Consider the following 27,443-nt stretch of genomic DNA (forward strand, 5'->3'; position numbering starts at 1 on the left):
CCTTTTCTTATTCATTTCCTTTTAGCCTTGCAGAGCCACCTTAGTCAATGCACCCTCATTAAATCGCCAATAGAACTCTTAATGCGATCCCTGAATGCTCATTAACCTCTACCACTGAAGAACAATAGGGTGAATTGGTCAGCTATCAAACCTTGCCTGAAGGGATTTTCTGCTCCATTGTCTTAACTGCTTAAGTACCGGTAGCCACTTTGCTTTATTTATTTGATGTGTTTTTGTTACAGCTGTGTTCCCCCCCCCAGCAAGTGGAGAGCTGCTCTCGCTAAAGCAAAGCCCTTTCCACTTCAGTTTTTGGAGGGGAAAAGTGTTGGTTATGGTCTGTAAAATACAATAATTTTTTGGTTCTAGGGGGGGGCAGCTGCCCCCTCCTGCCCCCCCTGCCTACGCCCATGGTTTGAAGCTGTTTTATGCCAACTCAGACCATCAGGCCATTTAGCTCAGTATTGTCTACTCTGACTGGCAGCGAGTTTCAGGCAGTGGGGTCTCTCTCAGCCCTGTCTGGAGATGCTGTGGATTGAATCTGGGACCTTCTGCATGCAAAGCACATGCTCTGGGCCCTTCCCTCAGAAGGAAAACTACAATTCTCGGAGTTCCCTGTAAATAGGGACTTATTGTTTAAGCCATTCGGAAACTATAGTTCTCCTTGCGATTCTCAGCAGCCTTAACAAACTGCAGCTCCCAAAATTCCTTGGGGGGATTTAAAGGGGCTTCACAGTGCTTTAAAGGTGTGGTGCGGATGTGGTTCTGTATTTGGAACAGATGCGCAGATTTGCAAAGTGAACTCCATCTTCAAGTACCAGCCAGCTGTGCTCAGCACTGACTGGCTAGTTCTCCTGGGCAACTGCAAAGCCCACCCACCCCCGTTTTCCATGCAGGCTAACGCTGATTGGTTAAACCTTGTAGCAATCACACACAAGACCAGGGCGGGGTTAGGCTGGCTGATCAAGCACCGCTCCGGCATAGAAAAGGCATACAAGCTGATGGTGGAAAAACCGATTGCTTCGTTGCTATTCACTGTGTAGCTGGAAGGAAAGTGTGGGAATTTGAGAATGTTGAAATGTGTTGTGTTGGGTTCTGAAGGGCACAAAAATAAATGGAAAAGGAACCAGGAACTTCTGCCTGCAAAGAGCTGGATTGTGTGACTCTACTCTTTTTCCATCTCTATGGGAATTACCTGTCAATCATCGCTGTGCAACTCCAGGAATGGAAGGATGCGGGAGCCCGAGCAAGATTCCATCCCCCTCGCCGCAAAGTAAATATTCCAAACAAACAATCGTACATATCTGAAAAGAGGGAGCAGGCAAGTTTTTCACTGAAACAAATGATCAGGATAGCCCGCTGCTGCACATTTTTGCCTCGCGTCTATTAAATGCTAGAAACTTACTGTTAAAAAATAAACAGTATTTTCTGTTGTATTCAACGGGGAGCTGCATTCAAGGGGGAGCAACTTTAATCCTCTCCCCGCTCCGCCACCCCTGTGGAGGTCATTGGAGAGGGAGCTGGCTTGTTTCTTACTAAATGATGGAGCATAAACCTAACCCTACCTCACAGGGTTGTTGTGAGGATAAAATGAAGAGAGGGAGAACCATGTACATCACCTTGAGTTCCTTGGTGAATAAAGTGCAATAAATAAGTCCAGCAGCTGCACATCTTTCCAGCTGTCTGCAATGCCACAGGTCGATCTCTTCATCCCTGCCTCCCATTCATTCATTCATTTCCTTCCTTTTATTTCTCTGTTTCTCTCTCTCTCACGCGCGTTTCGTCATCCAACATGGCGTGCTGGAAGGTCGTTTTCTAAAGTACTCTTCCCCAGGTGCCTTTTCCTGCAAAGCCTTTCATTTAGGGTGACCCAAATGCAAGTAGATAAATAGGAACCGCTATAGTGGGAAGGTAAACGGCATTTCCATGTGCTGCTCTGGTTTGCCAGAAGCGGCTTTGTCATGCTGGCCACATGACCTGGAAGCTGTACGCCGGCTCCCTCGGCCAATAATGCGAGATGAGCGCGCAACCCCAGAGTCGGTCACGACTGGACCTAATGGTCAGGGGTCCCTTTACCTTTAAATCGCATTTATTGGTAAAGGGTCCGTTCCGGTTAGCTCAGTTCCGGGTTTTTACAACGTCCTGCAAAGCGGGCGGGGGCGGGGAGCAGCCTTTTTCCTGATTTCTGTTCCAAAGTTTGCAAGAGCGAAGCTAACCCTTCGCGGATTAAAAAACCAGAGAGCGGACGGGGAAAGCTGCTTCTCTCCGGGCGAGATGGCCGCTCATTTATTTGCGGGCAAAGATCATGCTTCTGTCTACCAGAAATACAGGTTCCCACCCCCGGAGAACCTCCAAGGTGTGATCCTCTCCTACCTGGAGAAAAAGGTAAAAAAGTGAGGGGGGGCTCGGGAGAGAGCGGGCATGCATGCAAGCAAGCAAGCAAGCAAGCAAGCAAGCAGCACCTCCTGCCCGAGAGGCTGCAGAGCTGCTGCCGGTCAGTGTTGGCAGGAGAGCTCGATGGGCCACGAGGTAGGATGGTGGCTAAGTGAGAGGGTACTTGCTTAGCATAGGACAGGCTTCCTCAACCTCGGCCCTCCTGATGTTTCGAGACTACAATTCCCAGCATCCCTGACCACTGGTCCTGCTAGCTAGGGATCATGGGAGTTGTAGGCCAAAAACATCTGGAGGGCTGAGGTTGAGGAAAGGTCCCAGCTTCAGTCCCCAGTGTTGGCAGGTGGGGCTGGGAAAGACTTGGTATCGGGTACCTTTTTGTGAAACTGAAAACACTAAGGATCCTTCTCTCCAAACAGACACATCTTGAAAATCAAAGAGTCCATGCCTTGAAGCTGTTAACCGATAAAAGTTGTATATGAGTTGTCTTCAGGAGGGAAGGAACTAATAATAATAATAATAATTATTAATAACAACAACAACAAATTTATATTCTGCCCATCTGACTAGGTTACCCCAGCCACTCTGGGTGGCTTCCTATAAGTTTGCTTCCAATAGAGATACTTTACGTCGCTCGAGTCAGAAAGAGCAGAGAGAATTTCTGTAGAGTAGACCCTTCGCATCCTGGTCATCACTTGTTTGATTTACTCCCATCTGGAGGTCGGTACAGGGCTCTATATACAAAAACGTCTAGGCACAGGAATAGCTTTTTTTCCTTGAGCCATCAAAATGTTGACTCTGTAGTTGTGAGCGGAAGGGAGGCCAGTTGGTGGTATGGGGTCTTTTTGCTGTGCTGTTGTATTGTGAGGGGAATACTGTTCGCCTGAGGTATGTTTTTTATTTACATCACAATGTAGTCAAAGCAAAATTCCAAGTATGGTTGATACTTGGCCAATAAATTATTCTATTCTATAAATTAAAACACAGTGAGACATGAAATATCAAAACACCCTTTCAAAGGGTGTCTCTTGCTCTCTTGGTTCGTATTATTAAAACCATTTTTAAAACTGAGCTAAGTTGTTGTTGTTTTTAAATGAGCTGTGATTCCTGCATTGCAGGGGGTTGGACTAGATGACCATTTGCTGTCCCTTCCAGTCTTACAATTCTATGTATGAAAAAAGCCTCTCCATGATCCTGAGCAAGGGCAGAGGTTTCTAATTCCAGAACAAAACATTATTTTTCTTACCTTAGGCGGAGCCTCCGAGCTCTTAGCATTAAGTAAATAAAAAGCCAAGCTCCAAATAATTCCCTCCCTTTGTAAGGTTTCACGCTTTCTTGAAAGTAAGAAGACGCTGTGGTGGGTAAAAGATGGATACATTTCCATTGCAAAGTTTAAGGCATATTAGTCACTGGAAAAGAAAAATAGTGGCCAAAAGCATTTGGCAAGATGAAAGGCCAAAGTGTTCCAACCATTTTTTCAGGCAAAGATTAAGCTTGCTAGTGTTGTGAAAATACCATACTTCTGGAGATTTGCTAGCTAAGATGCTTGCCTTGTTTGCCTGCAAGAGGAAGAGCTGGGCTTGAATCTTATCCCACATTGCCTCCTACTGTGTAATCCTCACCGGCTCCTGTCATTTTCTTCCACCGAAGAGGTTTACAACCCCATCCTTTACCTAAATGCACAGATTGTGAGCTGCTAGGGGCAGGGGACTTTACCCAGAACAATTGGAATGCCCTTGAATGTTCTGTGACATCACAGTAGCCCAGCCAATGGCAGAGACGGGTGTGTGTACCAGGTCATGGCTGGTTTAGAATAGAGAAGGATGTGGCCTTGTAAGTGAATTGATGCTGTACTTCTCAAGATGTGCTGCTGCCTTCCCTCAGAAGGTGACCTCCCTTCATATGGCAGTGGACGTGGGATGTGGCACAGGCCAGAGCAGTCACCTGCTGGCGAAGCGCTTTGAGAAGGTCGTCGGGACAGACGTAAGCGAAGCTCAGATCGAGGAGGCCAAGCGAACTGCCCACCCTCCAAATGTCTCCTACCTGTAAGTAAGGGTAGACTTGGCAGATGTGTATATTTAACAAGATGTATATACCACTTGACTGCAGCAACATCTCCAAGCAGTTTGCAAGAAATATTTTAAATTGCTGATAAAAACAGTGAAAAGCAATTTCTGGGTCTCTGCGGCACGCAATGTTATTAATTGCTTTTCACTGTTTTTATCCGCAATTTTAAATATTTCTTGCAAGGTCACACCTTACTGTGTAAGTCCTCCTCTTCAAAGCACCCAGAAGTGGACTCTGGATATGAGAACCAAATGGCTCTATTTTTTCTCTGGCTCGGAAAATATGCTTCTATTGCCTCATGTCGCTTTATGCTTTTGTTAAGTGAGCACAGAACGAATGAAGCAGCAGTGTTAGAATCCTCTGAAATGCCTATATATATTCCGACTTCTTTTTCTTAATGGTGACACGCACCGTGCATAAATAATAATAATAATAATAATAATAATAATAATAATAATAATTTATTATTATTTATATCCCGCCCATCTGACTGGGTTTCCCCAGCCATTCTGGGCTGCTCCCAACAGAATATTAAAAATAGAATCAAACATTAAAAACTTCCCTAAACGTAAGAATATTCTTCACAACTATGACCAGGGCAGAGGAGTGGGGTAAGTGAAGACCAGCAACAACAATGAACTATAATGTTGTTCACTGCTCCTGCTCAGTCTGCACAGAGAAAGCATTTCAGTTCTTGAAATTCATTCTGATTGTGCAGATAGAATATAACGGATAGAATTCCACAGGACAGGATATTAGTGTGTGAAAACAATCAAGGTCCTAGGATCCCCAGGCACACACCTCCAGATGGTACGAGGTTCCAGCCACCCTCCTGGTGCCAAGGCATCGAAACTTGGTGGCAAATGGCTAATAGCCAGGTGCAATATATGCCTGGCTAATTTCGAACCTTGGTGGTGAGCACAAATTTGGCTCTGGCAGAACAGCCGCCATAGAGAGCAGAGCTTTTGTTGTGGATTCCAATTCAATAACCTTTATTAGGCATAACAGACCCGACAATTTCAGAACAGACATTGTAAATAAAATATTTAAATTATAAACTCAACGAGGTAAAATATATGTTAATTGAAACAACATATCAGTTCCACATTACTATTTGATTAAGATCCCCATATCCTCTTTATAGTGGCTTAGTCTTTCTGCATGGACTGAGCATAAAAACTCAGCCACTATTAAAGTGATTTTGTCGTTACTGTCCGATAAAAATATTTGAATAGTTGGTAATGTAGAGGTTGATGTATCCATTTGTAAAGCATTTAACAATCGCCTTCTAGCATTAATGCCGTGATTGCAGGAGAAGAAGATATGGTCCTATCAATGTATCAAGTTCGTTCTTACTACATTTACAGAAAAGTTCAGATTTTGGAAGACCTAAAAACCTTCCTTTTACCATCATAGAGGGAAACATATTAAATCTCGCTAATATAAACAATCTACAGGATTCGTGATTCTTAAGATTTGTAATATATCCTTTCTCAAAATCTCTGCATAAAGGGAGGTTTAAAAAAAGGGGAGAGCAAATACTGTACTCAGCAACTTCAAGAATGGAGAGAACACTGTTTTCTAAAAACTTCTTCCTAATAAGTTGTGGATTCATGACGAGGTGGTTTAGCAGGCAGACGCCGCAAACCTCCACAGCCATTTTGATGACCTGAGTGAGCGAGACATAGCAGTTAACAGCCACTTTGCCCTTCGCCTGCCCAGCGTGTGCCCTGCGGAAGAGCTCCCCTTTGAGGACTGCTCCGTGGACCTCCTCACGGCCTTCACTGCTGCCCACTGGTTTGACATTCCCCGCTTCATGAAGGAAGTGGACCGGCTTCTCAAGCCGTCCGGCTGTGTGGCCTTGAGTACCAACACCCTCGACATGCGGTTGCACTACAAGGACTGTTCGGAAAAGCTCACAGAAATCTTCCGGGAGGTGAGACCAATGGCACAGTCTTCCTAAGGGAGCCATCGTTGTGGGAGGGATGGAAGCCTGAGCAGGGATTGGGAGAAAGTTTGTTGAGTTTTGCGCTCTGGACATTATCATGCCTTCTATTTCCAGCCTTCAGGGGATGCATGGCAATGTCTATGTAGCCGGAACAGCCGGAACCCACACACAAGAGGGAAGTTATCAGCAAGCTTGTAGAAAACCTCAAGTTTTGCAGAAGTATTTTTAAAATTGTGTGTGTGGGGGGGGGAACTATGTGAGGAGGGAGGGAACTTACAAAGAGCTGTGTGGAAAACTGGGTGGGAGGGGCATTGAAATGGAGTATAATGCATGGCTGGCTGGCTGAATCACTAGGACTATTCCACACTTTAGTGAGCAAAGGTGTTTGAAGACTTTGATGGATAGAACACCCAAGTGGTAGAGGTCTTAAAAGTGTGGGGAAAGAGACGGAGAGAGGGGAGAGGAAAGAGTCCATCCCCCCCACTCTTGGAATACTAGAATTTGGAATTATGCAGTAAAATGGATAGGAAGTTGGTTCAGGACAGACAAAAGTAGGGGCTGAATGTGTAATGAAACTGAACGACTACACAGAGGAGGATATGTTGGTCTTAGCAGGTGAACTTATGCCACCAAATACCAGCATCAATGGGGCAGGGACTATTCACTTCAAGCCCTCCTTGTGGACTTCCCAGAAGCATCTGATTGGACATTGTCGGGAGGCTAGATGGACCATTGCTCAGCTCCAGGGGGGCTCTTTGTGTTATTAAGTTTAGCGTGAAAGTTATTTACACCTGGGGAGATGCCACATTAAAGGAGAGAGAAGAAAGGGTTGTTGCTCACTGGTCGATAACTAGTGTGCAATTGTTCCAGGACCTTTCAGCTTTCCTTTTTGGCTTCACAGGTTCTAGGCCAGATTTCTCCATATTCAAACGAAAAGATCAAATTTGTTACGGACGACTACAAAGCAATATTTGATTCCCTGCCATTTCAGGACAAGGAGAGGTGAGTTGACTATACCAGATTGTCTGAAGTAACCCAGCTATTGGCTGTTGTGAAACAGCAATCCTATGCATGTTTACGCAGGAGTAAGTCCTGTTGCCATTCAGCGGGCCTTCCTCCCAGGTAAATGGATCTATAGGATTGCTGCTTGCGACCTCAGCCGACCCGAGTCCAGCTGCTGAGAACTTTAGTGCAGAAAAGGGGCACCTGAAATGATCAAGGGGTGGTTGGAAGAAAGGCTGAAGCATGTTTGCAGATCTTTAGCAGAGAGAAAAACTGACAGTTTGATTTCTTTAATTCAAGAGTGGGACAAGTGTAATTTCCCCCATGGGCTGAGTTCTTTGAGGGGGAAGTGGTTGGGGGGCTTAATGCCAAATCTGGGTGACCCAAAGCACACCCACACCCCTACACCTCCCCTTTTGCACCTAGAATCAGAGTTGAAAGAGACCACAAAGGCCATCCGGTCCAACCCCCTGCCAAGCAAGAAACACCTACATTACATCCCTTCTCACATGCAAACATGCATCAATACACACACATACATCCCCTCCAACACAGACCTTGTGCTATAGGTTGATATGATGGGAGGTTTCTCAATGCTGATATATTTATTTATCCTATCTAGATGTTGGCCAATAATGCAAGTTCTCTGCGTAGTTTCCCATTTCTTATCTTACTATTATCTTAAACATATGTGTGTAGGTAGGTAGGTAGGTAGGTAGGTAGGTAGGTAGATAGATAGATAGATAGATGACACAGGGGTACGCATACCCCTAAACATTTTGTAAATCTTTTTACTTTTGTCCATTTACTGTATTTATTTTTCCTGATTTGAACTATAAAATGGTGATTTTCTTGAGTCAAAATGAGAGCACCCCTAAACATTTTTTAAAAGAAAAAAGCACTGTCTCTTTCTTGATACAGATACAGATACAGACTACTTATTCAATCGAAAACCCGTAAGGGGTTTAATCTGAAAAAATTGAATTCGATAAATACAAAATGTGATTATTGTTAAAATAATAATAATGATAAAGCAGAAATGTGATGTAGCATAGCTGGAATATTTTATAGTTAGATATGTAGAGAAAACATAACAATGCAATATATTACTATTGTTATGATGGTTAACAGCATCAATTTATATACTGTTTTTGTGCCAGAGTGTATTCTAAGTAGTTTAAAACTACTTCTACACTTGAACTACAGAAGAAGAAATAGAAATTAAAACTCTAAAAATTGTTGGATTCAGCAGGGATAGGATCATTCTTCTGTAGTTCTGGATGCTGAATACGGTCAACAGAATTTCCTACACAGCCACTCTCTTCTCTAATGTGTCTGTTTCTTTCAGGATCACGGATATTCTTGATAAACTTCCAATGAGTGTCGCTGACCTGATGGGATACATCCAGTCATTCTCTTCATACCAGACTTTTCTAAAAGCCCAGCCTGAGGCAGCAAAATCTCTCATCCAAAACACTGAACAAAGGTAAAGGAAAAAAAGTGTTTTCCACCGAGTAACGCCTGTTTTCTATTTGTATATATTTACTCATATTCAAATTTACAGGTTGTTCTTGGCCAAGGACCTGTCGTTTTTTTAAAAAAGCTTTCCAAATTTCAGGTATTAATTCTATCTCTATATCACAGCTAAGGCATCTGAGCGGCATAAGAAAGAGACTGTGTCATCCAGATGAGGTTGACCTCCCCCCCCCCCCCCGGCACCTTTTTTTTTTTGGAAACTTTGTCCATGCATGCCCTTAATAATATCTACCCCCCCCCCCAGTGGTGTCTTTGGAACCGTTGGAACTCATTGCCACATGATCTGGTGTCAGCCACTTTAAAGCAGTTTGGCTGCTTTTACCCTTTTATCAATAACTAATCACAAAGCTCCTACCTCCGTGATACTGCAGCATCCCTAATGATAGAGAAAAATGCATCTTACATATTCAGAGTAGGAATATATTAGGTAACACAGGCACCTGAGTGGTTACGCTTGGAGACAACTGTGCATCAGTAGAAATGTTTTCATTGTTGTCAGAAGTTGTATTTTAGCTCCTTTTTCTCTTATTGTACATGATGGCCTCAGGTGCTGAAGCGGGTTATAAACTGGTAAAATAAGTTTGTTTGTGATTTTGGATTGTGCTTCCAGCTGACCCCTGATTGCTTCTTCTCTAAACTTCCCTTTCCAGGATCCTGGAGACAATGGGAGTTTCGTCTCGAGAGACCAAGCTGGAGCTCTGCACTCGGCACGTTTGTGTCCTGGGTTATAAGTGACTTAGATCTAGTTAACGAATGACCCTCCTGAATGCCAGGGCACTCTCGAAAATTCTCCAATAAAAACAAATGTCTCATTTAATCGCAAGAGGAGTGGGGGAAAGGGTGTCAAATGCACTCAGCAGCAGCAATGTAAATTTATTACTTTTTAATGGAAGAGAAAATTTGGATGTACAGTATAGCAATGGGAAGAGTATTGGCCAAGTCACAGGTTTAAATCTGTGGTGTTCACTGGGTGACCTTGAGCTAAGAATTTGCTCTAGATGTTTTTGGCCTCCAGCTCCCATCAACCCTGCAGTGCTGGCTGGGGCTAATGGGAGTGGGAGCCCAACAGCAGCTTGAGCAGAGGACTCACAAGCCCCTTACTATGAGAACTCTTCTCTTCTCTCTTTGGCGATCACTCGTAGCCGAGTAAGGTTGTCTTCCGTAAACAACAATGGGTCCATAAGTGACTGTGGAGGCCAATTCTGGATCCACATGTCCTTCAACAGTGGGGACATTGGGTTCCGGGCGGGAGTTGATCATGGTGTGTGTGGATTTGCCAAGCGTGCCTTCCTCTTAGCACGTTTCTCCCTTGCGTCCTGAAATCGAGTGTCTTCAAAGCCCATGAGACCTTTGGTAAAGGCTGTTCTCTAGCTGGAGCGCTCGCAGGCCAGTGTTTACCAGTTGTCAGTGTTTATACTACATTCTTTTAGATTTGCCTTGAGACAGTCTTTAAACCTCTTTTGTTGACCATGAGCGTCATGCTTTCCATTTTAATGTTCAGAATAGAGTAGTTGCTTTGGAAGACGATCATCAGGCATCCGCACAACATGACCAGTCCAACGAAGTTGATGTTGAAGAATCATTGCCTCAACACTGGTAATCTTTGCTTCTTCCGGTACACTGATATTAGTTCGCCTGTCTTCCCAAGTGATGTGTAAAAGTTTTCGGAGACACCGTTGATGGACTCTTTCGAGGAGTTGGAGATGGCGTTTATAAGTGGTCCATGTTTCATAAGCATTTAGTAAGGTTGGTAGTACAATAGCTTTGTAAACACTATGGGAACTAATACCCCTTTAGCCCAGAATCCTGTTTCCCCACAAAAACAAAGCAGATACTTCTGGTCACCCCAGAGGCAGGACTTGAAGGCAAGAGATGTGGATTTCAAATTAGGAGTGCAGGCAAGGCGACAAAGAGGAGGGAGGAGAATGAATTTAAAATGGCAAAGAGATACAGTATAAGCAAAATGAGGGGAGAGAATGGTTTCTTTTTCAGGAAAAGGGAGAGGAAGGAATGAAGACCCAAAGGCACAGATGGTAAATTCAACTGCAATCTTTTCCTTCTAGATACCCGGCCACATGTTTCCTTCACTGTCCAGAAAGTACACACTCACTAAAATGCTATGATTTGGGCCATTCTGGCTCACCTGTCAAAAATAAATGTACCCCAGATAGTAATAATAATAAGCTACTCTGGGCAGCTTCAAGCAGAATGTAAAATATAATAAAATGTCAGACATTTTAAATAATGGATGGATGCTTCATGTTTGTCATGTTCTTTAAAATGCACTCCCAAACTTATAACCTATGCAAATGGGGACTGGGAAATTGGGGTGGGGGGGTTCACCCTAGTCCCAGGAGCCTAGACTGCCCTGTTAAAGGAGGTTTTTGCCTCAGACTGAGTGGCTGAAGCTTCAGAGCAGCCTAAGATTTTGGTGTAACAAGGAAAAAAAAAGAGGGGCGGGAAGAGAGAGTTAATAAACTTCATGAGGAATGGTTGAGGGAGTTGGGTATGTTTAGCGTGGAGAAAAGAAGACTCAGAGGTGACATAGTAATTATATTCAAAATATAGGAAGGGCTGTCCCATGGACAAAGGAGCAAGCTTGTTTTCTACTGCTCCAGAGAGTATGTCCTAAACCAGTGGATTCAATTTACAAGGAAGGAGATTCTCGACTAAACGTTAGGAACAACTTTCTGATGGTAGGAGCTGTTCGACAGAGGAATGGCCTACCTTGGAAAGTGGTGGACTCCTCTTCATTGGAGGTTTTTAAACGGAGGTCAGGAATTCTTCGGCTGCAATTCCTACATGGCAGAAGGCTTTGAAAGATGGGTTTTTGGGGTCTCTTCCAACTCCACAGTTCTGATACTGTGAAACCTATAAGAAATACTTGTGATCAGTAAGCTCAACAAACCATTAACTAGCACACAACTTCTCCCAACAGGCTCTGAATATTTGTGCACATTTGGACACATTTGGACCACCAGCAAAATCATTTCCCTCACAGGTGGACCCCAGTAAACAAGCAAAGGATTTCAGAATCTCCTCAGGGATCTTTTCCTTTGTTGAAACATTGATTTCTCAGATCAAGCTACTGCAGAAAAAAAGGCTTTGACAGTTCAGCAAAAAAGCAGCTGTCATGAGGGTGGGGAATTCTGCAAACTTGTGGCATTGCCACAGTTAAAAATAACCTCTCCCAGTGTTAACTGGGAAGCCCTCTTCTGTGAAGAACTGTATAAGGGCCATGCATTCTCACTATGGAGGAGAGTCCATCATAGCTCCCCCTCCTGTTTCAGTCATATCTGTATATCATACATAAGATATAAACCCAAAAACCCAGTGGATAGAAGGTGGGCCTACTGAGCTCCGCAGCTTCCTGGGGGTGGGGTGGAACCAACTGCCCTCCAATGAATTTCTACTTTGCCAAACCAAAATATTGCACATTTCAAGGGCAGATCTCCCAACTTCCTTAAAGCCAAGATTGGAAGAACACGAGGGCAAGGAGAAAACCACAAACGCGGTCATGCACGCCCAGATTTGCTAAGATTTTCAAAGTTGTGAGGCTGCATATCATTTTTTGCATCACTTTTCAAAATTGAACTCCCAAGAAAATCAACTTTTCATACACAGAGACACGCACACTCAGATTGGAAAGAGCCACCTTTTGTTTTCGTTTTCCCTGTTCCCCAAGAGGTGATGCCCAATCGCAGCAACAGCAGAAACTTTGAATTTCTCCATTGCTTTCTAGAGGCAACCTGTCTTTGTGCCTCAGAATGAAGGGGACGACGACGATTTGACGTTTTGGATTTCTGTGTTACTCTACTATTTTTGTCTCTATGGCCGAACAGACACGGGGTCGCGTTGTCATAAAAAAAAGCTTGTCTATAAACCCTGAAAGCAACAGCCAATGAATGAGCTTCCAGGGAGCCCACGTGATCCCCTCCGTTGCTCCACTCGCGTCATCTTGAGCTCTGGCAAGCCTCAGCTCCTCCCACTTGAAGCTTTCCAATCCACGCCTCCCTCATGCTGCGAGGGGCGCTCGCTGCCTTGGTTCTGGGCTGGGCAGCCGCCTGGCTTTTGGGTCGCGGGTTCGATCCCCGCTCGTGGCTGTGGCCGAACCGTGATGCTGAGCTGGTCCTGAGCGCCGACGATCTGAGCCGCTACACCGGGACGGAGGAGAGCGCTGGGCTTTACCTGGCTGTGCTGGGGCAGGTCTTTGATGTGCAACGAGGGCGCAAGCATTATGGGCCAGGGGGCGCTTACAGCTTCTTTTCAGGTACCTGTTTAAGCCCCCTCTGAACACCCCCCCCCAAAAAAAACCACCCCAAAATCTTTTACAGGTTGGTATATTGAGCATAGTCAGGCATGGCCAAACTTGGCCCTCCAGGTGTTTTGGGACCACAATTCCCATCATCCCTGACCACTGGTCCTGTTAGCTAGGGATGATGGGAGTTGTAGTCCCAAAACAGCTGTAGTCATCTCTGCTTCTTTTGCATACTGGAAGGTGTGTTGGGTGCTGGACATGCAAATAGGTGTGCACAGTTAGACTGGACTTTGTTACTCACCAGCATAGCTCAGTTGGTTAGAGTGCGGTGCTGAGAATGCCAAGGTCACAGGATCGATCCCCATATGGATAACTGCATATTCCTGCATTGCAGGGGGTTGGACTATAGATGATCCACAGGGTCCCTTCCGACTTCACAATTGTATGATTTATGTCCCTCACCCTTCCTCCCCAAGGAGCCCAGGGCGGCAAACAGACCTGCAATTAAAAAAATAATAATAGCAAAGCAAAACCAGTTAAAAACCAATTACCTGTACAGTTAAAGCCATTTTTCCATCCTATGATCATGGGTTTGCCAGGAACAGTACTGTATTCTTTGGTCATCAAATGCCTGGGCAAACAGGCATATTTTCTGATTCCCCTTGAAAGTTTAAATAATGACAGAGACTGAGAATGCAGGCCTTTTGTGGACTATTAAAAAAGTATATATATTACAGTCAAATGAAATCACGGGCAGGATTTGAGATAAAACGGGGGGGAGGTAAAACAATTGTAATAGAGATTTTTTTTATGATAGAAGAAAGAGTTTGAATAAGAACACTGTGGAGATGAAGGTGGAAAGTCTATTTATGAAAAAATGTATTAGATTTGAAGGTTATTGTGGAAACAGTTGGAAATTTTTTTTTACATACACACATAATGATGATGATGATGGAGACAGGTGGACCTCACAAGGGAGGGCATTCCAGAGACATCTCTCCCAAATTCCTGCCACATCTTGTGGGCTTGTCCTGTAATAATTTCCTTGTTTTACCTGTTCACTGTTAGAATAATTATGATTAAAACATTTGCAATGTTCTTTTGCCAGGAAAGGATGCCTCTAGAGCTTTTGCATCAGGCGACTTCACCCCAGCAGGACTGGTGGATGACATTTCGGGACTATCGCCGTTACAAATGCTGGCCATCCATAACTGGCTCTCCTTCTACAGCAAGAATTATGTGCTTATTGGTATGTGATCAATTGGCAGCGTTGAGGGAATCACCAGCCCCATTTTGGTTCCTCTCCTCTCTAACCGTTCTAGCAATAGCAGCAACATGTGTGTCAGAGTGAACGGCAGTGTGTGTGTGAGGTGGATTAAGACCATTATCGTTATTTTTTAATCTTTCCCCTTCCCTATAAAATGCACAGGCAAATAAATGCATCAAGTGGAGGTTCCTCCATGCCTGTAAAAATAATGAAACCATGTAATACAGCCAAAAAAGAATTATTTTTGCATTGGACCAGGCTCAGCTGAAACTTGTGTGTCAGTTTCTCAAGTATTATTATTAGTTATTAAACTTATTAGTCACTTGCTACACAAAGGGTCTCCAAGTGACTTGCATCGGGGAGAAAAATACAGAAATACATTGCAGTGGTGTCCAAACTTTTTTCAAAGAGGGTCAGATTTGATGAAGTGAAGGGCCGTGAGGGCCGACCAAAGTTGTTGAGTATTTTTTTAGGATTTTAACCCAGGAAATAAACTGCCACAGGGGCCAGATTAAACTGACCAGCGGGCTGGATTAGGCCCCCGAAATGGACTTTGAACACGTCTGCATTATAGCATAGAATAGGGGGGTGGGAATCATATTAATCACATTAATATTCCATACAACTTATTTTCTGGACGGGGAACTTGCTTACTATATTATTATTATTATTATTATTATTATTATTATTATTATTATTATTATGTACCAGGTGCCTAGGGACCCAGGTGGCACTGTGGGTTAAACCACAGAGTCTAGGGCTTGCTGATCAGAAGGTCGGCGGTTCGAATCCCTGCAACGGGGTGAACTCCCATTGCTCGGTCCCAGCTCCTGCCAACCTAGCAGTTCGAAAGCACGTCAAAGTGCAAGTAGATAAATAGGGACCGCTCCGGCGGGAAGGTAAATGGCGTTTCCGTGTGCTGCTCTGGTTTGCCAGAAGCAGCTTTGTCATGCTGGCCACATAACCTGGAAGCTGTCTGCGGACAAACGCCGGCTCCCTCAGCCTATAGAGCAAGATGAGCGCCGCAACCCCAGAGTCGGATGGTCAGGGGGCCCTTTACCTTTACCTTACCAGGTGCCTATAGTTACAGTGGTACCTCTGGTTACAAACGCTTCAGGTTACAGACTCCGCTAACCCAGAAATAGTACCTCAGGTTAAGAACTTTGCTTCAGGATAAGAACAGAAATCGTGCTCCGGCGGCAGCAGGAGGCCCCATTAGCTAAAGTGGTGCTTCAAGTTAAGAACAGTTTCAGGTTAAGAACAGGCCTTCGGAACACCTCTCGGCACATTTAACAAACTACAGCTCCCAGAATTCTATGGGGGTGGGAGGAAGCTGTGACTGCTAAAGTGGGATAAGAGTACTTTAAAGGCATGTTGTGGATGTGGGCTAGATGGTGGAACCTTCCGCGCTTGGATTTCATATAATCATAGAATTGTAGCGGTGGAAGGGACCACAAGGGCCATCTGCAATGCAAGAATCTTTTGAATTGGAAGACTCCTGGCAAGGGGAAGGACTATGAGTTGAGGGAGAGGCTGGTGAGATCCTTTGATGGAGCTGCTTTATGGAGGAGCGTGGGATGATGGTGTGTTCTTTCCATTCCTGGAACAGGGAAAGTGGCTGGGAGGTTCTATGATGAGGATGGATCACCCACTAAGGCTCTAGCGCAGGCGCAAGCTCTCATTGAGGAAGGGCAGCGGCTACAGACCCAGGAGAATGAGAGAAAAAAGCGGTTTCCGCCGTGCAATTCGGAATGGAGCTCGACCGGGGGAAGTCGGGTCTGGTGTTCAAAGCAGAGGTACGGTTTGGGAAGGGTGGCAAAATGGCGGCTGGCTGAGTCTGTGGTGACTCACCAGAGACGTAGTTCTGGGACCTAGAAAATACATACATTCATATATACATGTAACGTAACAAAATATAACAGCCAAATCAAAAGGGGATATCTAGAACTAAACACAGCAAGACAAATTTCCATACCAAAATGAAGCATAACAGATCAATATTACAACGTTCCAAGTATCATAGATTTACATTATCCCGGATCTTATTGCTGCATTACATTATAAACAGACCATTTCTCCATTTCTTGCTGTCCACCTTTCTCTGGTTTTGACCATATAGGTAGCCTTTAACCATGCATACTAAGTTCCACATTTTAGTTGTCCATTCTTTAATAGATGTTGTCATTTTCCCTCCAATTTTGACAAATAACTCTGGCAGCAGTCAAGAGATGTAGTACTAATTCCCTGTCCTCTTTTAGTACATTTTCTTTAATGTATCCAAATGGTAGTGGATCTGTAGTCAAGTATAACCTGTTATTACTTCCATTTTTGTTTCTTCGTGGTTTCAATTTTTTAATAATTTATTTACCTTTCTGTGTATTTTATCCGTGTTTGCTTTAATTTTGGCGAGCTGCCTTGAGTCCCATTTCTGGGGAAAAGGCAGAAATAAATAAGTAATTTGCTGCTCCCGTGTATTTGCAGCGGTGGAGTTGACAGAGACTGGATCGGAGTCCCGAGGAAGCTGTACGAGCCCGGCTCCAGCCACAGCCAGTGCGTCTGCGTGAATACAGAGGGGTTGCCTTCTGAGCAGTCACAGTCCACCCAGATGAGTGACAGAGGTGACCTGGACAACCCTAACCTGCGGGAATATGAAGGGTGTCACCCGCTGGCTGACTGGTGTGCTCTAAAAGACTGAGCCATCTCTATCTCCTCCCTCTTTCTCTCTCTCTCACACACACATACCTTACTTGTGGTTGGGCACGGTGTTTGCAAATTATCAGCAAAACAGAATTCAGTATCGTACTCCGAAATGGCTTTGTAAACTGTGGTTTGGTGAAACTGTGGCTATTGCTGTGTCTGCTGAAACTGTCTGCTGAACTGCAGGAAAGCAGCTCTAAACCAGTGTCTTCTTGGTGAGACAATGAAGTCGTGGTGCAGGTTCTAACTCCACACAGATATTTCCCCCTTCTTTCCCCCACCCCCAACCTCTTTAGCAAAATTTAACTGCTCATCTCTAATTATCTGAACCACTAGCGAGCAGATAGAGCTTTCGATAAGCCCACTCTTTCCTTGCAGGGGAGCATAATTCGTACATCACGATAAACTATGGTTTGTGTTAACCATAGTTTAGAACCTGACGCTCAAGGATCATTTGCTGCCCTGTGCCATGTTGGAGGGCAGTGCAGATCAATCACTTTAACCCCACACAAAAAGAAGCAATTATAAGGTGGCATCATCTTGCGATCCTCAGCACTATTAAATCCTCCCACCGGGTGGCATTTCTGCAACTAATGAACACATGCACACCATCAAATTCAATTAGGTTTCTTTATTACAAGAAATTACACAGGCATATAAATATTGAAAAAATACATTGCTTTACAAAGACTTGAGGAAATGCTGCAAAGTAATAATAAAAACCAGTGATTTCCCAAAGACTCAGATCCTTTCTTAGCCAGCCCACACAGGCCCATTACCTTCAACTATTATCTTCACATGCAAAAAGTGTTGGTTTACTGCAGTAACTCCAGGCAGCTTCCAGGAGGGACAAAGAGATTATAGAAGTGTCCATTCTAGAGTTGAGTGCTCTCTGTTCTTACCGTAGGACAGCAGCTGCAGTGGTCAGCTAACCTGCGGTGGGGGTGCTGTACCACTTCAGTCAGATTTGGGCTTGTATGATATGACTGCTGACCTATATACGAAAGAAAAATAAATCCCTGCACAGAGCAAGTTGGGAATAAGGCTAGACTACAATTAACCTCCCTGCCTTGCTAGGGCACTTTGTTTTGTATATGAAGGAGCATTCCCTTGCCTGCTCTCTGAAGTGAGTTCAGCAGACTGGTGGAAAACCTCAGCTGCTGTTTGCATGGCGGTCAGAGGAAGATTCCTCAACATTCAGTTCGAAATGCATGCCCATTGTACAGGCAACACTATTGCATTCCGTTACCCCTTTTTCCAAGACAAAAACTAGCCCTTGATTAATATCCTGCTAAATAAAGCAACTTGCTAGACAACAAAAATGTTAAATTAGACCAAATCTCTACTCCCGAGATAGGTTTTAGAGAAGTCGTGTTTTGGATGGGTGGGTATCCTGAGCAGCAGCCCCTTGGATTTTCTGCCTTCTAAAAAAGAAAATAAGGTGTGAGTTGGCCTGCACAGGTGATCCCTGCTGGTTAAGGGTCAAGAGGCCAGCCTCATGACTGAGCACAGCTGGGTTTGCCAGACAAGCACATTTCAATGGAATGTGGCAACTCATGTCGATACAGGCATCATCTAAGGCCCCATGAGCCTGGGAGCGAAGTGAACTTCCTGTTGTTGCTCAATTTCCTTGTGCAAAAAACCCGGGAGGAGAGAGAGTGCATTTGGCTTAGTGGATGATGAGCTTTGCAGGATGAAAACAGAGGAGTTCACAGAGACCTTTTAGAAGAATGGAAGTCTGTTGCCCAAAACTTGGGCCTCTTCCCCACCTCCCAATCCCCAATAGAAAGCCAGGGAGCACAGCAGCCAAGGGACTTTGACAGAATATCATCTTGTGTGGGTGACATCTCACGAGTCATCTTTCAGCAACGTTAGTTGTGTTACTTTACAAAAAGGTTCCCCATGATCAGGCACCGGGCAATGGCTACTACTGTTGCAGCAGAATTTATTTTTTTAATTTTTTTAAAGACAACTTGGAAGGGTACTGACCAAAAGTGAAGGGTTTTCCTTCTACTGAGTTCACAGTACAAGTCACATTCAATACCTCTGCCTAAAATGCAGAACGGAGGGGAAAGGAGGACAGGGAAAACAGCCGTGGGTTGCGCTAAGAACAGGCATTCTCCCTTCTGCATCCTCAATGCACACACTCCCCAACTCTGCTTTGGTCATTATGGATTGCTTTGGAAGGCGTTTGGATTTCCTGCATTCTCGAGATGGGAAGCCTTGTAGGTCAGAAAAACCAGCAAGTCGTGTTTGCTCTGCGAAGGTCTAACAAAGAGGCAGCTATCACCAGAACTCTAGAAATGTTTCTGGAGTGCCAGCCCCCCAAACCCTGCAGATGCCCTCGAGTTTCAAACACCTGCTCTAGCTGGGGGGCAGGCATAGACTAAAGGAAGCCCATTGCTGGGAGTCGATTTGGAGCTCTCCTAGAACTCCTCAGCCCCAGCTGTATACAATCCTCACATTTTTGTTAATGCATCTTCAGAGCACAAAACAGACGTCTAACAGGGATTGTGTTTTTAAGTCCCAAGACAGGGCGTAACAGGCCTTCCACAGGAAGTAAGCCTTCCACAAGAACGGGTAATAAAAGTTCATCTCACTTGTCGAACTGGGAAATACAGATCAGAATTTCAAACTCAGAAGCCCCAGCAAAATCTTTAGGGTTCCATTTCACAGCAAGTCAACTGATCAAATTATAGTGCAAGCTACAGCAGCATGAGATTTGGTGGACGTTGGAATCCTCTCTGATCTGAAGATCCATTTCTCTCTCTGCAAGGGAGTTTGAAACAAGGAGGCTTAGGCTAGGAGAAATCATTCCTGCTGCAGCCTCTTCCAGCCAATTCATGGGCTATGGTGGATTTCTCCCCTGGTAACACAATCTTCGGGCCAGTCATGCAGACTCAGGCTTAAAAGCTTTTATTAAAAGTGCTTTACAGTGATTAGTTTTGTGCAACCCGACAAAGTCCACCTAGAACCCAAAAATGCACCGCCATCCTGGAAAAAAAACAACCCCATTCTCAATTCCCGGGCTCTGTGGGGCTGTGTGCATGGGCAGCTTTTGCAGTGGATCATTTGCTCAAATGCTAACAACCCGGAAGGGGTGCTACTCTGCTTTTTTGGGGGGGTTAGTCACACACACGATGCCAATTCAGAGAAATGCCTGTGAATCTAGAAAGGGGGATTTTGAACAGAGGATTGGATTCATGGTGCAGGACCGTGGCACCTGTGCAGTGTTAAACTGGCCTTGGAGAGACCACCCATCGTGTCAAGAGACCGTTTCCCAGGTGAAATGCTACTGTCTCACTGCTTTTTTCCTCCCCGGGGGTCCTCTGGAACAAGCCTTTTGTGAAAAGGGCACCCCTTCTTAAATGACTTACTCCTCAGGGGGCAGAGAGACAAAGGCAGGTCAAGAAGGTGTTGAGACAGATTATTTTGGAGCAGAGGGCTGGGGGCAGGAAGAGGAGAGCAGAGACGAGCAGGAATTCTCCCCACAAGGTGATGGGTGTGGAAAACACAGTAAACCCACACATAATTAAAGAGGGTTGCAGTTCCAGTTCTTCCCCTGACAGAGGTCAGAAGGGCTAACCCCACTTGAAATGTATGCGTCAATCTTCATAGATTCCGCCCCCCAGCAAGTTGTCTTTTACTGCACATAGCCCAGGATTTTACAGAACATATAAAGCTGTTATATCCTATAAAAAAGTAGCACTGTGGTTTTTCAGCTCTTTTTACACACGAACATATGTAAGTAGGGGATGACACATTAGTATTCTAGGGGGGGGGAAAGAGGGGAAGAAAATGAGATCAGACGTTATAAATGATATTTTCCTCTCCCCCTTATATATATATATATATATGTACACACAGACTGAAAAAGTAGTGGTTACTGAGGTTAAGAGACTCACATCCCAACCGATTCGTTCTGGAGCAGCGACAGAAGACTTTGCCACGTCCACCTCCCAGAACTTTGTTGTGTTTCTAAGAAGGCAAAGAGCTTTATGTCTGAGCACTTGAGGCTCATCTTCTTGCTTGCTGTATCAGTCACACCCAAACAGCCTCTTCAGCGTCAGGGCCTGCTTTTGCAGGGACCCAATGAACAAAGTTAGCTGTCGTGGAGAAAAGGGTGTGTGTGTAAAAAAAAAACCCAGTTAAGGCCAGGTGATACTGGCCTAGCATTAGACCTGCAGTGATCTCGGCGAGCGCAGCTTGGAGACAGAGCTCCTCAAAAGGGCCAAGTCACTAACAGCATCTTAAATGGAGAAGGCCTCGGGGGGAAAACACGACAGCTGGGAAGTCCGGGTGGCCAGCAGAGGTGCAGCTAGGACACGGCTGCCTTTGCGATCAGCTCCCACTGAATCATCACCCTCACATCAGGCTCTGTGCCACCGTCACCCCTGCCTTGTCCCACCCCGTCCATCAAAGCAACTTGCCGAATCCAGATGCTCTGTGCTAGCTCCTACACTGTGTTCCCCAACGCCGAGCCAGTCCAAACCTCTGGACCTTCCTTCCAACATCGCTGTAAACCAGCCTTTGCCCAGCTGCTGCCCTTCGGATGATCTGGACTCGTGTTGGCTGGGGCTGATGGGAGCCCAGAACATCTGGTGGGCACCAGCTTGGCGAAAACTGCTGTAAACATATGACTATTTGCAAAGTTATTGATATGTGCCGAAAGGGCCAGCCGGCAGCTTTCCCTCCCTTCCAGGAGCCTTTGATTTGGTAACAAAGCTCGCTTTCTCTTTCTGTCTTTCCTCCTCCTCCTCCTGCCTATTTTTTAATCTTTATTTTTAACATGGAAGAGAGCAGATTGGGAAGGGAAGAAATCAACGTTCTGACAGCACCCGTTGCAGCTCTTGTTGAAGCAGGAGAAACTGTAAAGCTTCTGTCGTAAGGCCACACAAAGGAATTCTTCAGCAAATGCATTTAAACGACAAAACCCTGTTTTGAAGACAGCAGCTTCTTCTGGAAGGGAACACTGACTGTGCATAGCACAGTTGCCCATTTTAGGACAAAAGCCAGTGAGGGAACCAGAACCTTCTCTCCAGGAAGGTAACAAGAGGGGTTGGTCATCACACAGAGTTACCCAGGAATTTGTTAAGTGCTCCCAATATTCAAATACCCACCCCTCCCGCACCCCACAATGTGATTGGGCTTCGAAACAGCTCGGTGGCCATTTGCACAGGCCTGCTATGTTACATGATCCACAAATGCAAAAAATTTCATTTTCTCTGCCCTGCCCAGAGTAAGGAGAGGGCCCTCTCACTCAGTTCACATTTGTTCTCGCACCAACTTTGCAAGAGTTCCAAGTTGTTCCCAATCCAGTTTTCTAGCGTTAACATTCGTACAAAACCCATTTATACTGGAATATAGTGTTTGCGTGGTCCCTTAAGTCAATCAGTCTCGGCCGTTAACAGGAAGACAAAACAGGTGCCCCCCCCCGGGCAACCCACATCCCTGTGATAGGCGGTTCACAAGGAGGAAGGAGGGGTGTGGCCCGGGAGTCGCTCTCCTTTGCGCAGGGGGACTAGGAAACTCCGCCCAGAGTCAAGACGTCAAAGCAGATGTTGCAGACCCGGACAGGCTTGTTCAAGTCGAATTTGATGATGGGGATCTCCTTGGTTGAGCACTTGTGGCAGAGAAGGCGCCCACAGTGCCGGCTGCGAGAGAGGAAAGAAAATTTCAGCCGTGCTCTTTACTGCCTAGCTGTGCTTAACAAGCAGCCTCTCATTTGCTTCCCAGTTTCTGAGGAAGTTTAGAAAGAGAAAGGGGGGCGGGTTGTTGTTGCTGTGCCTTCAGAGGATCCTACCCCTTTGCCACCATTTATCAGGTGCTTGCTCTGAAAGCTGGCATTGTGTCCTGTGCCCCACCTAGCAGATAGACCCCCCCTGCCCTGCTGATTCATAAAGCAGCTTGTGGCCTGGGATGGGAGCTGGGCTGCCCAGAATTTAAAAAGCTTGCAGTCCCTTCATCAAAAGCAGCTCTTCAGTTCAGTACAGTGCTATCAAAAGGGATGGGGGAACCTGGTGACTTCCAGGTAAGACTCCCAACTCCCATCTGCCCCAGCCAGCATGGCCAACAGTCAGAGACCACGAGGGTTGTAGCCCAACAGCATTGGCATGGCCACAAGCTCCCCACCCTTGGGCTTACCAAATCCCAAGAGGAGCAGGAAGGAGGGAAGAGCCTGTAAGAGCTCCAAGAGCTCTCCTTCCTTGGTCTTCCAACCTGCTTCAAGCACTTTGGTGGTGGTCCAAACCAGGATTAAAAGTTATAGTTAAGCTACCTGGCCAGGTAGCACATGCCCCAAATGGTGCGTATTGAAAACACTCTCCCACTGCGTGCGGAGCTCCTCCCCTTCCCCCTGGCCCAGTCTAGAAAGAGGTGAGAGGCGACTTTTTGCCTCCTCTGGAGGGAACTATGCCTTCAGCCCAGGCAGCCTTCCAAGGGTGGCGGCAGGTTCTGAGCGGAACTACCCACAAAACAAATCAAAGCTGCGTCCAAGTGGTGGATCAATCCGAAAAGGCCGCCCCTTACCAGTGGTGCTTCCTTGTCGTGACCCCAAACTTGGCGCTGCATTCGTAGCAATTGGAGCCGTCACACCAGGGGGGTTCTTTGGACAGCATGTCTGCGCAAGAAAGAATTAAATGCAAGAGGCTCCTCGGCAGCCTTTGCCACCGTGGCTTGTGACCTGGCCAAGCCCTGAATTCAGACACGGGTACGGCTGCCTGCCAGACACACTAGACATCTCACCCTCCACATCTCACCCCATTTGTGCAGCCCCCTCAAGAGCTTAAGCTCTGAGCGTGCCTTTTGCTTGCCTGGGTCATCCCTATCAGTCGCGACCCATAGATTTGGCTTTATTAAGGCAAGATTTAATGTCTTTCCTTCCAATGTTGTGAATAATAGGTTCTCGAAAGGCCAGAGTTCAGTTCTGTGTGCATGTGACAACAGATCCATAGAATCCCTTCATCATATATTATTCTGTTGCCCCTTGCACATGGTCTCTCAGACCAGTTTTTTATCCCCCTTAATATCAGAAACTTTGGATAAGACTTCGGAATTCCAGCTAATATATCTGCTACAGGATAATGATCCGAGTAGATCACTCCTTGTAGCTAGATACCTGGTTGCAGTTCTATCCTATAAGAGGAAAAATGGGTTACTTTATGATTAATGATATTTCGTCCAAGTGTTTGATTTATAGTGGTGACCAGATGAGCTAAGTGATATGTTGTTCTTACCTTGTAATTGTAATTTATAATATTTATAGGGATAGGATTTACATGAATGGAATTAATTCAATGGCCGCAATAAAGTATTTGATTTGCTTGCCTGCCTGGGCAGAGAAGACAGAGAAGTGTGTGTGTGGAAACTAGTTTACAGGGCAAAGGGAAAACTTGCATTTGTTGTCTTGCCCACTTTGGCCTCTGGCCACACCCACCCCTGGCATGTGGCCCCAGTAAGGCTGCCCTCCTTCAAATAATTCCACTAGTAGATCATCTCACTAGTAAAGATTTGGTCTAACTTAATGTGGCCCTCAGACTGAGGTGGCTTCCTGCCTCTCCCTCCCTGCAAGCTTTGCCTAAAAGGCCTCTTTCAGCCCACCTGATGCATGGCAAAGAAGCAGCAGGGCTCAAGGGCACTTACCCAGCAGCCGGAAGAGAAGCTGTTTGGTCGCAACTTGATAGTTGAAGATGTTGACGCCTTGGTTGTTGTTGACGCCCAGGCGAGCACCAGCTCTCACAATGGCCCGGCACAAGTTGGCGTTTCCCTTCATGTAGGCCAAGAGAAGCACTGGGAAGAGAAGGGGGGGGGGACATTTCATTATCCGTGTCTCTGCTTAGCCAGTCCTGGAAGTGCCAACTGTCCTGCACCCAGGCAAGCAAAATTCCACAGGAAGCGCCAGGAGCAGGTCGGCAATAAATCACGTGGCGTCAGTGAAGTTAACTCAGGAGGCTAGGCAACTCTTCCCAGCAGGTCTTGCCCCAATGAGACAGTTGTGAGGACTCAATGTCCCCACCTTCCCACCGCTCTCTAAGGCTCCTCCCCTCCTAGGTCCTTCCTTTGAAATCTGAGACTTCTTCGCCTTGTCTGAGTTTGCTCTGCCCTCTTCATCCCTCTTCTGGTTCTGGGAGATCAAGTGGGATGGAACTGGTCGCAGCAGGAGGCGGAGACCTCCTGGCTTCTTCTGCAGCCTGATTCATCTCTGCCTCTTCTCTCCCCCACCCCCAGCTTCCACTTCTGGACTGCGCTCTGCCACAGCTTCTCCCTGCTCACTAAGCCCTGTTGCCTCTTCAGCTTCTGACACCTCCTCCTCCTCCTTGTCTGTTCCCATCTTCTCCCTCTGACCACTCATCATGGTTCCAACACCAAACCCCTGACCCTGGGCCTTCTCCCCTTGGGGACTCATTCCACTACTCCTCTGCATCCAGCTAGTCCAGGACAGCAAGACACATGCAAAAGGACTTTGAGAGGCTACTTTGATGGTGGCAGTTGCATGGCTTTTTTAGCCAAACCCATCGGCCGAGGCTTACCGGTGTTCCCTTCAGCGTCTGGCTTGTCGAGAGGATACTCCGGCATACATTCTAGGAAGAGGTCAAAGATGGCTGCTGCATTGTCCTTCCCGTATTGCCCCAGGATGTGCATCGGGGACTGACCCCTGACAAGGAGAAGAGAGGAAGTTACGCAGGACAAAAGCCATGGCGCAGGGCAAGAAGTCCTCTGTTCCCCACTGCAGGGTTACTTTTGCAGCAAAAGGGGAGCTTTCTGAAGCTCCTATGGCCCACTGCTAGTGCTCGCTGTTGCCACCAAATAACTATTTACGAAGCTGGGTCTAAGTTCTGCTCTAAGACAAGACCAGGAGAGGGAACGGAACATCCTGCCAATACTGCAAAATTACCAAGAAATCCCTTGCACAGCCCTTCCCCTGAATGAAGCAAGCGGGAGGAGAACCCCCCCCCCCCCGGCTACTGAATGAGAGAGAAAAATAGTACAGAGATGCTCAAAGTCCCTTTTCCCAGCAAAGGCGGCCGTTACATTTACCTGAGGTTAAAAGCTTCTGCGTCCACAGTGCACTCTGTCAGGAGGGCACGGATGTTAGTTAGACGTCCCTGCATCACCGCCAGGTGCAAGGCTGAGAAGGGAGAGACAGAGAGAGATGGAATACATGAGTCAAAGGAAAAGGAGGGGGGAAGAAGAAGAAGAGGAGGAGGAGGAGTTTGAATTTGATATCCTGCTTTATCACTACCCTAAGGAGTCTCAAAGCGGCCAACATTCTCCTTTCCCTTCCTTCCCCACAAGGAACACTCTGTGAGGTGAGTGGGGCTGAGAGACTTCAGAGAAGTGTGACTAGCCCAAGGTCACCCAGCAGCTGCATGTGGAGGAGCGAAGACACGAACCCGGTTCTCCAGATTACGAGTCTACTGCTCTTAACCACTACACCAGTGTTTCTCAACCAGTGTGCCTCCAGATGTTTTGGGACTACAACTCCCATCATTCCTGACCACTGGTCTTGCTAGCTAGGGATGATGGGAGTTGTAGTCCCAAAACATCTGGAGGCACACTGGTTGGGAAACACTGCACTACACCACACTGGAAGATCTGTAGCCACCTTCCATGCCACTTAAAACCAAACGCTGCATTCAAATCATGCAAAAACAAAAATAAAAACCAGGTCGCATTAAACCAGATTTCCATCTGTGCAAGAATTTCACCTTGCGCAATGGAATGCCCCCCCCCACATGCCCCCCCAATCTGTTCTAGAGGTTCCCTAAACGCTCCAGAGCAGATCTGAGGGGCAGATGGTTAGAAAGGTGTAAATCCCTCCTGTGGTAATCCTTGCGGTGGCAGGACAGGTTAGTTTAATACTGTCCGTAGGTCCTTTTTTTTTTGCTATTTTTTTAAAAAATCATTTTAAAGAGAGGACTCTACACAAAAAGAGTCCAGCAGGAATAATGCAACCTGTATGCATTTTGCAGATTAGCATGATATTCATTTTGCATTGCATAGTTTATTCTGCACACTGTGGCCTGCTTGCATTTATTTAGCTGTGAATCCTGCACTGCAGGACTCCGTGACCCATTGGGTCCCTTCCAACTCTACAATTTCTACGATTCTATGGCCTCTCCTCACTTTTATTCCTTATGGGTACTCTTGCCCGCCTTCTCAGATTTCAGCAAGCACAGAGCACTTTCCCGTTTCCAACATCCCTCCATAAGCTTGGCACCTAGGGCTAAGGGGTATTTATAGACTGAATATCTTCTTTTTTTCTTCTTCTTCTTTCTTTA

The 27,443-nt window shown here is 45.9% G+C and overlaps 3 protein-coding genes and 1 long non-coding RNA gene across 7 annotated transcripts in view; 2 read left to right on the top strand and 2 right to left on the bottom strand.

The window, feature by feature from the left end:
* Positions 1–993: 993 nt before the first annotated feature.
* LOC118097380 (putative methyltransferase DDB_G0268948) lies at positions 994–10,756 on the top strand. 3 transcript variants are annotated; one of them, XM_060268415.2, is made up of 6 exons: positions 994–1,270; positions 4,273–4,433; positions 6,178–6,391; positions 7,305–7,405; positions 8,754–8,891; positions 9,592–10,756. In XM_060268415.2, the coding sequence occupies exons 1-6, from the start codon at positions 1,112–1,114 to the stop codon at positions 9,674–9,676; spliced, it is 858 nt and encodes a 285-aa protein (XP_060124398.1). In that variant the 5' UTR covers positions 994–1,111; the 3' UTR covers positions 9,677–10,756. The 3 variants fall into 3 exon arrangements, with proteins under 3 accessions (XP_060124398.1, XP_034996057.1, XP_034996058.1); XM_035140166.3 differs by lacking the exon at positions 994–1,270 and adding an exon at positions 1,490–2,382; XM_035140167.3 differs by lacking the exon at positions 994–1,270 and adding an exon at positions 1,768–1,831.
* Positions 6,329–12,787, bottom strand: LOC148683569 (uncharacterized). Its single transcript, XR_015946988.1, has 3 exons — positions 12,597–12,787; positions 11,669–11,812; positions 6,329–6,448 (listed from the first exon to the last, which is right to left on the bottom strand). It is a non-coding gene; the product is annotated as an uncharacterized LOC148683569 (long non-coding RNA).
* Positions 12,788–12,906: 119 nt separating this feature from the next.
* On the top strand, positions 12,907–17,901 carry CYB5D2 (cytochrome b5 domain containing 2). The gene is made up of 4 exons (XM_035139011.3): positions 12,907–13,211; positions 14,308–14,448; positions 16,076–16,262; positions 16,948–17,901. The coding sequence occupies exons 1-4, from the start codon at positions 12,959–12,961 to the stop codon at positions 17,159–17,161; spliced, it is 795 nt and encodes a 264-aa protein (XP_034994902.1). The 5' UTR covers positions 12,907–12,958; the 3' UTR covers positions 17,162–17,901.
* Positions 17,902–20,063: 2,162 nt separating this feature from the next.
* ANKFY1 (ankyrin repeat and FYVE domain containing 1) overlaps positions 20,064–27,443 on the bottom strand; it is a 47,957-nt gene continuing 40,577 nt past the window's right edge. For both annotated transcript variants that reach the window (XM_035139009.3, XM_035139010.3), the window contains exons 21-25: positions 26,200–26,290; positions 25,692–25,816; positions 24,805–24,951; positions 23,692–23,782; positions 20,064–22,817 (exon numbers count right to left, since the gene is read on the bottom strand). In XM_035139009.3, the coding sequence (XP_034994900.1) occupies positions 22,685–22,817; positions 23,692–23,782; positions 24,805–24,951; positions 25,692–25,816; positions 26,200–26,290 (587 nt within the window). In that variant the 3' untranslated portion in view covers positions 20,064–22,684. The remainder of the gene's footprint in view (positions 22,818–23,691; positions 23,783–24,804; positions 24,952–25,691; positions 25,817–26,199; positions 26,291–27,443) is intronic.

The sequence above is a fragment of the Zootoca vivipara genome, chromosome 14 (assembly GCF_965207765.1).
Source record: "Zootoca vivipara chromosome 14, rZooViv2.hap1.1, whole genome shotgun sequence".
In the NCBI taxonomy this organism is placed as follows: domain Eukaryota; kingdom Metazoa; phylum Chordata; class Lepidosauria; order Squamata; family Lacertidae; genus Zootoca; species Zootoca vivipara.